We start from the raw sequence: 14,308 nt of genomic DNA, 5'->3' as shown, positions 1-14,308 counted from the left end.
GTTCTTGTTTAGGACCTTCAAGGAAACCAAGCACATACAAAACCAAAACAGATTAAAAATAAAAATAAAAACCAAACGTACAAAAAACATGAAAGTTTTGAAAATCTTTTCCTTCCTTAGTCGTTTAGGAACTTGGTGCTGTTGTTGCTATGCGTGCCATTCTGCTCCACATGGCTCTTCCGGCGCGGGAAGAAGTCGGCACGCATCAGTCTGTAGAAGTAGATTAGGATCATGATGTTCATGAGGATCATGGTGACCATGAAGTAGCCTGCGTGGTCCAGCCAGCTGTAGTTCGACATGATGAACCAGGTGAGGTAAAACTGGGCACTGAGGCGGAAGAACACGTAGGTGAAGAGGTTGAGCACCTTGTTGACGCTGAAGAGTGGCGTGAACTGGGCCCCTGCCAGCTTCAGCATCAGACGCGTGTGCAGCGTGACGCTGTTAATCTCTACCAGTAAGGCGATGTTGGCTCCCGCTACGTAGTGCTGCGTGAACAAAGTGTACAGGAAGCTACCCAGTACCTGAGGAGGAGACGGATAAGCATCAGGACATGGCAGAAAGAACCATGGAGATTAAAAAAGTGCCTTCAAATGGTCTACAGTGCTGGACAGAGCCTTAACTTAACTTTTTCTTTACATTCTAATTCTAATTTGGAATTACGTTTACAGAAATTAAATTGATTGGATGAGTTTGTGTCATCCTTTTGTTGGCCTATCACAATTAATTCAACTGACTATAACGCAAACATGTCATTACGCTGCATAATTCATAATTCATGGAAGTCCAGAGGGCACAAAATATTAGTGAGAAGTTAAAGTATAGTATGATTGTCTATTTTGCCAGTGAAATTTGCAAGTCAGGCTCGGACAGAAAACAATCTGGGTGTCCGAGACTGACGTTTTTTTAACCATTTAATAAAGTGCCCCATCTCATTTCTATCTCAATCTGTTTCTCCTAAGGAATTTAAGGCATAACATCTTTGCCTAGATGTATACATAATTGAAACAAAAATGAGATCACATATAGGTCTCCTAAACTATCAAAGTTTAAACATTTCCTGTGGGTAATGATGTGTTACCTGCATGATGGTTAATTGAAAAGAAACACAAAACCTCCATAAATCCACAACTCACACATTCATACAGTTGGAAGTCAGACACAATTAGGGAAAGCAATTCATCTTGGACTTATTTGTAAGGTGTGTAGGCATGTCTCGGTTTACCACACGTAATATGCCTGGCATGTTCAGGCAAGGTATGCGTGAAATGAAGATAGGGCAGATTAGGCTGTGACAAATTCCTGAATTTACTTAATCGAGGAAGAGTATCAAAATGAAGGCTTCGATCATAGAGAACAACAGCAGGCTCAACGGTAGTTAACAGCAGACTTGGCCTGCCTCTAGAAGCAGTCTGTACCTGCTCTCAGTCCTGCTGCGGGACCCCACTCTCCCCCTGCCTACCTGTCCCTAATCTAAGCACACTGAAACCAGTGTCGTTAAAATACTCCTCATTAGCTATGTAAATCAAGTTTGTTCAGTAACTAAAGAGTTCCACTGATGACTCAAGCAAATGACCCAAACAGATTCTTTTCACGAAAGCGTCCTTTGGCAACCAAGGTTGAGACTAAAAGAGAGTGATGGAACTGGAAATATTGCTACTTTGTTGTTGTAAGACATTAACTTAGTGTAGCCTTATTTTGTATCTGTTACTCATTATTGGATGTGTGCTCTGTCAGTCTCACTGAGACCTGAACAAATGGCATGTGAACCCCTCCCCCCGCAAGAGAGCCTCCTTCCTGCTTAAACCCTTTGTACCCTGGTATCACCCCCCCCTCCCTCCATAGGTGAACCCCTCACCCCACTGTCTCCCCCTTCCTCTCACCTAAAGGGTGTGGTCATCCCCTCCCCTATTGTATTCTACCTGACTAAATTGTATAAATACCTACATAGTCTACAGTAAAGTAGGCCTTTCTCTGAGCACCAGCTGTGAGGGGGTCTCCACGTCAAAATAATCTCCACAAACCTGACTTCAACTCTCCGGTCCCTTCTTTAACTTTGGCCTGCTCATTTAGATTCTATCAAGAGTGTTGAGACAGAATGATAGCTTCTCTATTATTAAGCGGCGGTAGTTGCTCAACAACTTCTTTAGGAAGCACACTCCAACTTTACTTTACCTCTACTCTGTGTTCGCACTTCTATCCACTCCCTCCTTAAAACAGATTTCTTAGAAGATCCAAGCCCTTTATACTCAGCAAACAGACCTCTAACTGCACTCCTTAGCTGATCATGCAGCAGCCTCCACTCGAGGACTCAGACAGGCGGAGGGAGAACAGTAGTGTCTCCTTCTATCTCATACACATTTCCCTGTCTTTATAGTCGTACCTGTTATATTTCTCTCCCATAGGTGTGCACTGAATTTATTCTTAAAAATACGACACAAAGGGTGTCCCGTATCAGTTCAGTAAGTAGAAAAAACGTCTTTTAGTTTCCAATTACGGGATTTTTCCATGTTTTACAGGACGGTTGGCAACCCTTCCCATGCGACATGAAACCAAGATAAGTTTGAACAAACCATTTCACTAAGATAAGATAAGGTGTTGCCGACATATGACGCCTTTGCCAAACACACCTCTGAAGCCTGATAACCAAAAGCCTGATTTGAACTGATGGAGCTGCGGTCAACTCCAGTGCTGGTTGAAAGAATCAGAGTGATGTCGCTGTGTCCATGCCCCCATGGCCCTCACTACTAATAATCTTCTCTTTTTAGCTTTTACTCCGGATTTCTTTTTTAGTTTTACTTTGGTAATTGTTTCACTATGATGAGCGAACAATCCCAACAGTGTTGAGCAATGGTTAAAAACCACGTTTAAAGGGTGTGTGCTTAAAGTCAGAGAGGGTATAATTGGTATAATTGTTGTGGGGGAGTTAGTAGTGGTGGAGCAGCCATCATGACCACACAGCTACTGATATACAGAATCTGTATCCTACATCTGCGATTGCGCCTGATCTTGGGATGCTCTATGGCCCAGTAAACGTTCTGCCTGGCAAACAAAGTGAGCTTTGTGATTCTGTGGCCGATCGAAACAACACACAGTGGTATTCATTTGGATGCATGAATGTAGAATGCAGCCCCCGTGCTCTGATGAAAATGTACCCTCTTGTCTGAGAGGTCACTGGAGGTCAGCGTCCTGCTGCTACAGATTGAAATGTGCCAAAAAGGGACCCATGGATTTACTGATTCGGGTCAAAGATTGCAATTTTACAATTAAATCTAAAATAGTGTTAAGTTCGGTTGAATATGCATTTAAATCAGAGGTACTGGAAATCACTGAATGATTGTGCAGATTGTGCATTTGAGAAATTCCACAATGACAAGGTTGCCACACACAGACTCATATGATAGAGGAAGAAGCAACTCACCAGAAAATGATGAATCAAGAACTCCCACGAGCCTCTTGCATGACCTGTAAAGATGATATCACAGGCATCCTGTACAAAGTACCCTGTCCCAAAACACAAAACAAAACCATTCATTAATCAAAAACATTCCTTTTAACATTCTCTTAACTTTGCACACTTTCATTTCTCTTAACCTTACCTGGTGCCATTTTTAACAGCATTGTCATTTTGAAAGTATTTTATCTCCCCATCTTCCTATATACAGTACAGTGGGGAAAATAAGTATTCGACCCCCTGCCGATTTTGCAAGTTTGGCCACTTGACCACAAAGAAATGCGTGATCTATAATTGTAGTGGTAGGTCTATTTTAACAATGAGAAACAGAATATCAACAAAAACATCCAGAAAACTGCATTTTATAACAGTTATGAATTGATTTGCATTTGTTGCGGCAAATAAGTATTTGAACCCCTACCAAACAGAAATAATTCTGGCTCCCACAGACCAGTTATGTGCCCACGAGGCACACAGATTACTTCTCATAAGGCCTAACAAGGTACACCTGATCTCAACTGGTGACGTGTATAAAAGAAACCTGTCCAAAGAATCATACTAGACACCTTCAACCTCACCACCATGGGCAAGACCAAAGAGTTGTCCAAGGACGTCAGAGATAAGATTGTAGACCTGCACACGGCTGGAATGGGCTACATAACCATCGGCAAGCAGCTGGGTGAGAAGCAGACAACTGTTGGTGCAATTATAAGCAAATGGAAGCAACACCAAACAACTGTCAATCGCCCTCGGTCTGGGGCTCCATGCAAGATCTCGCCTTGTGCGGTATCGATGATCATCCGAAACGTGCGGGACACCCCAGAACTACACGGGGGGAGTTGGGACACAGTCACCAACAAAACCACTGGCAACACACTACGCCATAATGGTTTGAAGTCCTGCAGCGCTCGCAAGGTCCCCCTGCTCAAGGAAGCACACGTCTGAAATCTCAAGTTGGCCAATAAACACTTGGTTAGATGAAATCAAAATCAAGCTCTTTGGCATCAACTCGTCTTGCCGCGTTTGGAGGGGGAAGAATGCTGAATATGACCCCAAGAACACCATCCCCACCGTCAAGCATGGAGGTAGAAAAATTATGCTTTGGGGCTGTTTCTCTGCCAAGGGTACCGGACGACTCCACCGCAAGGAGGGGACTATGGATGGGGCCATGTCCCGTGGAATATTGGGCTTGAACCTCATTCCCTCATTCCCTCCCATTGAATTGAAAGATCTGCAAAGAGGAGTGGACCAATATCCCTCCTGAGATGTGTGTAAACCTGGTGACCAACTAGAAGAACGTCTGACGTCTATGCTTGCCAACAAGGGTTTCTCCACCAAGTACCAAGTCATGTTTTGCTAGGGGTTCAAATACTTATTTGCCGCAAAAAAAAGTAGTATTTATTGTTACACCAGGTGTATTGCTCTTAGCTTGACTGTTCTCTCCCTTGTACGTCGCTTTGGACAAAACCATTCACCATTTTGAAACTCTTCTATAATTTATCATGAAAAAAAAGAGGTTGTGCATGCAAGAAACAGCAACAGCCATGACCCGTGTTTGTTCTGACTCATGAGCAGTGTGCTCACACCCTACAGAGTCCCCTGTGGTGTTGAACGTGTGGTTTCTCATGTCAGAGAGAGAGAGAGAGCCTTAACCTTGCTGTGTGACATAGCGGAACACAGTGCTCTTGCGGCCGCCATTTTTTGATTGATGTGTGGCGGGCTGCCTCTTCCTCTTGACTCAGGTCAGAGAAAAACAGGATATGCTGTTTATATGATCAAGGGGCTCTAGCCTGAGGATGGTTAGGGCATCTCACCATCTGACATTTTATTCAACGGTGAATAGTTTTGTTTGTATTTGTTTGTTTTTGTATCTGATACATTTTTAGTAGTAATACTTTTACAACTTTACAGCAGCACTCCCTGTTCTATAACATCAACTCAGCTGTGTAAATCTGAAGAGCAAACAGATAAAACAGCGCATTGGGATTCAGCCCACTGGTCACTGGAGCATCACTACTGACAAAAAAGGCGGACAATTAGCATCTTAGCACTTAGCACAGGATAGTTAGCATATTCAACTGGTCGCTTCTGTGCTACATTGGGCCTAAGTGCTGCACCGCTTTCCATACAACACCCAGTGGAGCCTTTTCTGCATGGAGGGAAACTATTGTACACCTAATGCACCAAGGCCAAGGGATCAGTCAAAATTGCGGGAATAAACTAATTTCCATTCGTTTTTTTATCCATTTTTTGTATAAAACCTAATATATTTTCATAAATTATGTCATGTATATTTTAGTGCACACAAAACTGTAAACTACCTTTAGATCTACCTTGCCTAGTGTAGACTACAGCCACAAGCAGAACTCTGGACACCCTTGTAAACCCAACAGCTGAAGCCAATCTAAATAATATCATCATATTATTGTCACTTTCCTTCATTGCTGCCTTCTAAACAGTGCACAGTCAGCCTCTCCTTCATGATCATATGATCACGCTGTCGTACTCCTCCTCCCATCTGGCCATGATTTGGCACAAATACACTCTATCTGTACAGTATCAGAGCTGAGTTAGGTGCTGTCTGTTGCAGAGTTGGAGGCAATCAGGGTGGATGGTGAATTAAGTAATTGGTCACAAGCAGTGACTCCGACAGCGTGAGTGCCTTGAGCATTCCCACGTGTCAGGACGAGTCCCATTGGATCCCTGGCTTGTTTACGGCTTGTTCTCAGGGGGGAGCAGGAGCCTGCGTAACGAACGTGTTGCGTAATTCTGCTCAGGTGGGGGTTCCACTATTGTGGAGGCCAGAGGGGGTTTGTTTGGGAGCTCATGGCAGATCAGGTAACACCACTGGGATTTTCTGAGCAAGGAGTGTCTCTTCTTCTAAGGACTAAAGGAAGGTGGACTTTTTTTTTTGTGGAAAGAAAGCTGATCAGATTTCACTCTTGTACCTAGCTAATTGTTCCTAAACTAGGGATTAGTGAACATTTAACGTTAAATTTGTATGTGTGTGTGTGTGTGTGTGCCTTTTGCAAATATGAGTGTGTGTATTTGTATGTATGTCTCTGTGTGAATATGTGCACATTGGTCCCTGAGTTCAATCAGGCTGTTAATGATTTTCTACAAATAAAACAACACACTTGCTAAACAACACACTTGTATATAGTATGTGTATCATAACTCCTCTCTGTTCAAAGACTTGAATGAAAGCAAACCAAGGGCTACTGACCTGAAGAAACACAGACGAGGAGATAGGAGGCTGGCGTGTGGAAAGAAAAGATGTTCTGCAGCATCTTAGGCTCCAGGACCAAGCTGAGAGGAGGAACATATAAAAAATAAAAATAAAACATTTAAACAGGAAAAGGTTTTATTTTTTTCCACCTCATCCCCCCATATCATGAACCATATCATGAACCATATCATTGAGCACTGGCATGTTTCTTCATGGCAGCACAGTTGATTTTAGTATTTATCAGGCTATTATCTTTATGAAATCTCTATGGCCTATGAAATTACAGTTAAACTGTGAAACCAGCTTAAAACCAATACATCCATGTAATTTGTACATCACTGGCTGTGTATTTTTTTTTTTTTTTTTTTTTTTTTTTAAGTTCCCCTCCTTCAATAAATCAAAAAGTGCCACAATTCATTGTTCCTGATCAGTACAGTCATCTTCAACCAGATATAGAACAGTATTCATTGGGCAAATGTCTGTAATTATATTTGGTTGTGTGATAAATAGCCTCCGTTTAACATTTTGGGTTTATGTTTAGTCCCTGCATATGTATGAAAGGTCAGAGACTCTGTGGGGTCATGTATGTAATAATACATCAACAGGTTTAAAAGTTGTAATTTCCAAACAAAGATATGGGTAGGTCCAGTAGTTGGTGGGTGCACTGCACACATTGCGATATCTTTCCAGACGACTGCATGAACTAATGGTAAAGATAATTGATTTCATAGTTCTGGGGTATATTTCTCAACAGTGGTTTAGATTAGCTTTAGGTTCAGCAGCATTGACAAGAGTCCTTCCTGCTCTCTGGTCTCTTGCTTCCTGTAGAGCTTTTCCATAGTGTCCATCTGAAGTCACGCTTCCTCTAGAGTTTTTTCATAGTGTTCACCTGAGGTTATGCTTCTTGTAAAGCTTTACCATCGTGTTCACCTGAAGTTATGCTTCTTGTAAAGCTTTACCATAGTGTTCACCTTAAGTCATGCTTCTTGTAAAGCTTTACCATAGTGTTCACCTTAAGTCATGCTTCCTGTAGAGCAGGGGTCTCAAACTCCGGCCCGCCAAGCGATTTCATTCGACCCGCGGGCTCAGAACTTTGCGGAACTTTGGGTTGCAACGCAACACCTGGAACTTTAAAGATCTATCTGGGTGAAGAACATTTTAACGGGATTATTTGTACACTATATATATATATATATATATATATATATACTATATATATATGTATTATAAAATTATTCAGATTTTCACCGAAACTTTATTCAGTTTTCTGCTTTGTTTTGTTTGTTTGCAGCAATGTTACCAACTATACAAAAGTGGTGTAGTACAGTATTTGCTTTGAAATGTGCATGTATGAAGGAAAAATATAGATGTAGTTGTCGGTGAAGACATTATCCCACTATTACTGCTGTATGTGTAAGTCATGGGCTATCAATGGGACAAAATTATCCTAAAGAGCAACTTTAAAAAAACACCTTTATCCAAAGAGCATCTTGCATTGCCAATGAATTGAAACTCAGGTCAGCTACTTGTTATTCAACAACACTAACCATTGTACCACTGATCACACATGGTAGATTTGCCAACTACAAAGTGGTATCTACAGTATTATGATAGGCAAGCCAACAGATCAAAAAAATCTGGCCCCTCAATGACCAGACTGGACACTCATCGACCCCAGGGTCATTTTAGTTTGAGAACCCTCCTGTAGATCTTTTCCAAACTGTTCACCTGGAGTTAAGCTTCATGTAAAGCTTTACCATAGTGTTCACCTGAAGTTATGCTTCTTGTAAAGCTTTAACATAGTGTTCACCTGAAGTCATGCTTTTTGTGGTCACTGAGGTAAAGTGAGGAGTATGAGTGGCCCCATTTCTGTGTGACACTGTCTTTCCAACTTGTTGCACACAGAACATTCTGGTCTTAACCAACAAATGGGCGGGGTGCCTGTGTCATAGCAGCCCAACTTAATGCTTAACTGTTTTTCTGGCTCACAGGTTTTTCCAGTTTCAAAATCTCAGTGGTTTTACAATGGTTTGCCACTCCTTGCAAAGAGATATTCCACTTAATTCCACTGACATGTCCCTGTGCAACAACGCATGGGTGGTAAGAGGAAGTCTCCATGTGCACATGTGTAATCCAAATCCTAACCAGGGACCTATTCATGACCAGTAAAGTTCCTCAAAGTATTTACATTAGACTATATCACATGTTTTGTATGGTGCCATAAATACCTGTTGATCAAGTTTAGATTAGAAATTCAGATAACGTTGAGCGGACATACCACCGAAATTTCCAGAAAACTACTACTTTCTGCAACTGGTACTTAATCTGAGTTCAGACCATTGGTCAAATTCTGAAGTTGTGTAGAAGTCATCTATCTATATGAGTGTCTGTGTGTGTGCTTCTCTGTGCATTGTAAGTGAGTGTGTGTTTGCATGTAAGAGTGCATGCATATGTGTTCCTGTTTGTTTGTGTCTGGTTATGAAAGAGCACATGCACATGTGTGTGCTTCTGTGTGAGTGTGTTTGTGTGTGTAAACTATGCCCTGTCCACACGTTGCTACCAGCCACCTCCATTGGAACATCATGTGAAGTCTCTGAGAAAGAACAATGGACACCCCAGTTACCCCCTGCCCATTTCAGGGGCCCACTTACCAGGTCACGGCCCAGATGCCGGTGAGTGTGGAGTGGACCAGCGACACGGACAGATTCCTCCACTTCCAGTAGCGGAAGGCGTCATTCCTCACCACCTTGGGCACGGGCAGGTTCCTCTGCATGTAGTGGACGCACCGGAAGGCCATGGCGAAGCCCACCACCGAGAGTCCCGGGTGCCCCTGCAGTAACAGCAGCAGGGCCTCCATCTTTCTCTGTTTCTCGCTCTCCCTCTCTCTTTCTCTCTCTCTCTCTCTCCTCCCGCTCTCTACTCCTTAACCCCTTGATGTACTGTTGTTTCCTATTACTTTAGTTCCTCTCTTTCTCTCGCCCTTGCTCCAGCTTTCCCTCCAATCCTCTCCCTTCCTCTCTTCTCTTTACTCACTTCCAATAATGTCCTCGTACCTCACTCACTCTTCTTCTGGTAGGTTTGGTGTGTGTGTTTGTGTGTGTCTGTAAGTGTGTGAGTAGAGTCCCGAGGAGGGCGTGGGGAAGTGCTGCTCTTCCAGGGGGCTGCTCACTCACTCCCCCTCAGCTCCTTGCAGGAGATTCCTGAATGGCTTGTTCCTCTGAATTCTGTAGGCACGTCTCCTCTCCACTAGGTTCCTCTCTGCTCCTCTCCTCTCTTCTCTCTCGTTCACTTCCTGAACCAGCATGTGAAGCTCCTCAAAAAATTCTCCATTCACCTCCACTGTTTTTTATTCCTTTCTTCCACTCTCTCTGTTTCTCTCTCTCTCTTTATCTCTCTTTCTCTCACTCTCTCTGGTTCTGTGCGTCTGTGTTGCTGCTCAGCCAGTCTCAAGGCGTGGAGGGGGAGGGTTCTTGTCACAGAGAGAGAGAGCGCAGTGAGAGAGGAAGAGAGGCGTTGAGGGTGGTGGCCTGTTCGCTTGGAGACAACTACACAGTGAGGGAGGAGCTGCTCAGTTCCATCTCACATGTTTTAAATACAAGCATGACTTGTGCTGTGACGCAAGCCAACTTTGGGTCATGCCACTGCCCGAGGCAAGCAGTCAGTTGGCCCTTTATTTGCTGTGGCAATATAGAAGCAGGAGAAAGTGTTTGTCTCGTTCGCTCGTAGTTGCAAACACAGGCGAGGGGAGGGAGAGGACAGTTTGGCAACTTTAAATTGCATATATCACCTACTTGTGGAATAGGGCATGACACTTCCTCTCCGATGGGAACAGAGAGAGTGAGATCACAAGAGAGAGAGAGAGATAGAGAGAGAGACGGAGAGAAAGAGAGAGAGAGAGAGAGAGGACTGAAACTCCATACATAAACTTGTGTGATTTTCCTCCTTCCTTCCATACCAGTGGCACTCCCCACAGCTGGCCTCTACCGTAGGGGGAGGGGTTCGAGAGGAAGTGTCGATTGAGCACCAGCAGCAACACCAGCATTGGTGAGAGATACATGAGGCATGCAGCAGCAGGTCAACAATGAGATACACAAACACACACACACACACACACACACACACACACACACACACACACACACACACACACAGTCCTCTGAAATCCTCTGCAAGCCTAGACAAAGCTAAGGAACCCACCAATACCACAGTGAACTGGCTTGCTCTGGTTTGTTAACATTCATAGCATTTCCTATTGCAGCTAGCTGTAAAGATTTTTGTCCAAGGCGAAAAGGGAGATCACAGAATCAGTAATCAATTAGAAGCTGTTGTTTTTGTCTCATTCTCATGTCTTTCCAGGTATTTCTGCCAACTGGAAGGACCGCTGCAACAGATGTCAACATCTGCCCTCTGGTGTTGGAAATGCACTTTTGTTTCCAAGCTATGGAAAAAAAAAAGTGAGAATCAACCAACACTATTTGCCTGCACACTCTACTTTGGAATTCAACTAAAGTCTATGAGTGTGTTTTAATGTGTGGCATAAAGATGGAGGGGATGTCTTATGGGGTTTAGCTTTAAGGCTGTTTTGTCTGGAGTTGGAATCCAACACCAATTAGTGTGGTTCAAATTTTAGCCATAAGATGGCAGCACAATAACGTTACTTTGGCACTTTGGCTCACTTAGAAACATGCAGACTTGTTCTATCAACATATACTGTAAACAATTTATTCCAATAACAACAGACCAAATAAAGGATGAAAAAGGACTAACAGGTGAACACGTTGAAAATGATAGGCCTACATAGTTTGTGTAGACTTGATTTGTTTACCAAGTTGACCACTTTTCAAATCTAACAATGATTCAAAATATTCTTACCTTGGGGCCACTCTCTTAAGACCTCTCTGATCCACAGGACAAGGCAGCTACTGACATTTAGATCACACAGGCGTCTCAGAAGAAGATGGGGCTTAACCATATTCAAGGAGTCAACAGAGAAGTTGAGATGTTGAGATAATTGGTGACAGTGTAGGTTATCGGTTCAGTGTTATTACAGGAGACCTGGTCAAAGAAGAACTGAAATTAGTTCTTCATAACATTCCACATGTAAAGACATTGATAGCCACAAGAAGGCGCTCCTAGATCTACGGATCTTTGAGGGAGCAAGTAGTGAGAGCAAAGCATGAATTGGTTGTACGGCCTTTTCTGGGTATGTTTGTGTGTGGTCAATCTATCCTATAGAGTGTTCATCCTTTTTTTACGCTTGATTTAGTTACACAAACTAGGTAAGTGCTATACCCTGATTTATGAGACCAATGTTCCCATCAGCAAAGCTATACAGTGGTCTGAAGCTCTTTGCTGGAAGGCAAAGGTTTTCCGGGTAACCAATTATGAGGTCACATTTCCTTATTCCTTCCTCCAAAATGTCAAACAAATGAAAGCAAGGCAGATATTGATGTCCTGATATTGATACAGATGTCAAGACAAACTAATGGAGATTGCGGGGGTTGAAAGAACAGGCCTGGAAGGAGATGACAGTGTTGGGTTATTCAGTTATGATAAAGCTTGAAATTGGCTCAGTAAGTTCAATCTGCAAGAATGTGTAGAGGGGAGTAGTCACCGCTCTGGCCCCAGACCTGAGTCACCTCATGTTCAGTGAACAATGACAATCAGATGCCCTGAGGAATGATTTTCACATGGTTCTGTCTCTCTTTTAAATATATGAGTTAACAATGCTGCAATGATGATTTAAAACACACACACACACACACACACACACACACACACACACACACACACACACACACACAATCTTCACAGACAAAAGTTGATATCTTCTGACTGAAGCACAAGGGCATGGCTCTATGGGGTGTTTGCCCCCAGGCCTGAAGGTGACCTGAAAATATCCTGGGAAAGGAGAAGAAGTCCTGCACAGGTCTCCATTATTGAAGAGGCCCAACGCAGCCCAGACATAACAGGACAGAGATTGGAAAATAATCATCTTTTGTTCTCACAGGATCACTGTAGAGACATTGATTCTGAATGCCTGTGTGTAGGATGTACAAGATACTTTTCATTTTAATTAATCAGTAATAACATCTTGGTGATTGGTGTTTAACAAAAGGACTAAACTATTAACTTAATACTTTAGCAGTTCTGAAGAGCCTCTGAAGTCGCCTGTAAATCTGAGCAGGTTGTTCTTTGTGAGACGCACCTGTTTAGGAAGGTATTCAAGGTTCACTTGGAACTCTGTGAGTGTGTGTGTGTGAGTGTCAACACCCTGAGGCAAGGGTTTAGGATCCAGTATGGAGGGAATGGCTGACTTACTGACAGTGTGTTGCTAATTCACCAAGTTGTGTGAGAACTGGGCTTTGAGCTACTTTTCATTTTGCCCTTTTCTCTGCAGAAAAGCAGTGGAGAGAGAGAGAGAGTCAGGTGGAAAGGAACATGTGAAGGAAAGAGAAAAGGTGCCATCAAGGCTATGTTTGGGTTTTTTGCCTTGCCGTGTAATACAATATTTAAAGATTATTCCCAAACATTCTTTGGTTCTATCTCTCAGAATAAGGTTCTACTTTTTATTTTTCCAAAATGTAGATGATGCTTTTATAGGCTATTTATAGAATGTAGATGAAGGTCCCAGAACATGAGAGACCCCTAGAATACATAAAGGTTTAATTTAAACCCTTTTAGGTCTAAATCAGAGAAACTTTTTTTTACAAAGAATGCATAGTGCATAAGATGTTACCGTAGTTAAGGAGCATAATGGTTTAACACATACCCATCCTCTAATCTAAACTGAGTGGGAACAATGGCTGTTTACTCTTGCTTGCTGACCAACCAAGCTGAACATTGTCATTTGCTTCCTCCCTCATTCTCAAGACCAGCCCAGTTGCATTTTTGCTTTATGCCCTCAAACACTGTTGCCCTTCATGTTAGCTTTGTGTGCTGCGTCACGTTGTGGAACTATCAATCAAGTGTAAAGATACACCACGCTGACTGAAACTGAAGGTGGCGATTAAAGCGTGAAATATGCGGGGAGGCCGAAACCAGTCTAGTTTCTGAACGAACCCGCACAGTTCCCACAGACAAAACAAGCCAAGGAGACACAAACTCGTGCATTGTTTACCACAGCGCAAGGTGTTGACATTTGTCCTTCATTGTGTTGATTTTTGGTGCCAGAGTAGGCCTACTTAAATCTTCCTCTGACATTTATGAATTCTCATTTATTCCACTGAAGGGCCCATGTTAAGCAATGTGTAAATATAGACAAATTTGAAAATATTACCTTAATTGCAAATGCTATTGGGTTACCCACAAGAATATGATCATCTGTGTGTAATGGTAAAACTCTCTTTTTCACGTACATTTCATATTCAATCGCATGAACAAAGAAAATAAGGCATCCTTTAGCTGTTTGCCTTGTGGTCTTTTACTCTTGCTTGTGCATAACAACACACCCTCCAACACAAAAATCAATGTCTTTTTATGTCCTCTTTCTTGTGGTGCTTAAGGCTGCCTTTAGGGGACTTCACCACTTATTTTGTCTAACTGGACATGGCACAGTGATGTATATTGTGTTCAAAGCCATGTAATGGAATTGGTCATGAACATACAACAACATTTTCGGATTCACA

General features: G+C 42.7%; 1 protein-coding gene across 1 annotated transcript; it reads right to left on the bottom strand.

Moving 5' to 3' along the window:
* Positions 1-116: 116 nt before the first annotated feature.
* On the bottom strand, positions 117-9,537 carry tlcd1 (TLC domain containing 1; the record flags this gene model as incomplete). Its single annotated transcript, XM_080844381.1, has 4 exons — positions 117-521; positions 3,419-3,501; positions 6,678-6,760; positions 9,332-9,537. The coding sequence occupies 4 exons, from the start codon at positions 9,535-9,537 to the stop codon at positions 117-119; spliced, it is 777 nt and encodes a 258-aa protein (XP_080700507.1).
* Between the last annotated feature and the right edge of the window lie 4,771 nt (positions 9,538-14,308).

This window comes from Sprattus sprattus (genome assembly GCF_963457725.1).
Source record: "Sprattus sprattus genome assembly, chromosome: 9".
Lineage (NCBI taxonomy): Eukaryota > Metazoa > Chordata > Actinopteri > Clupeiformes > Clupeidae > Sprattus > Sprattus sprattus.
Note: the sequence above shows the minus strand (reverse complement) of the source record. Positions and strands in the feature narration are given on the sequence as shown.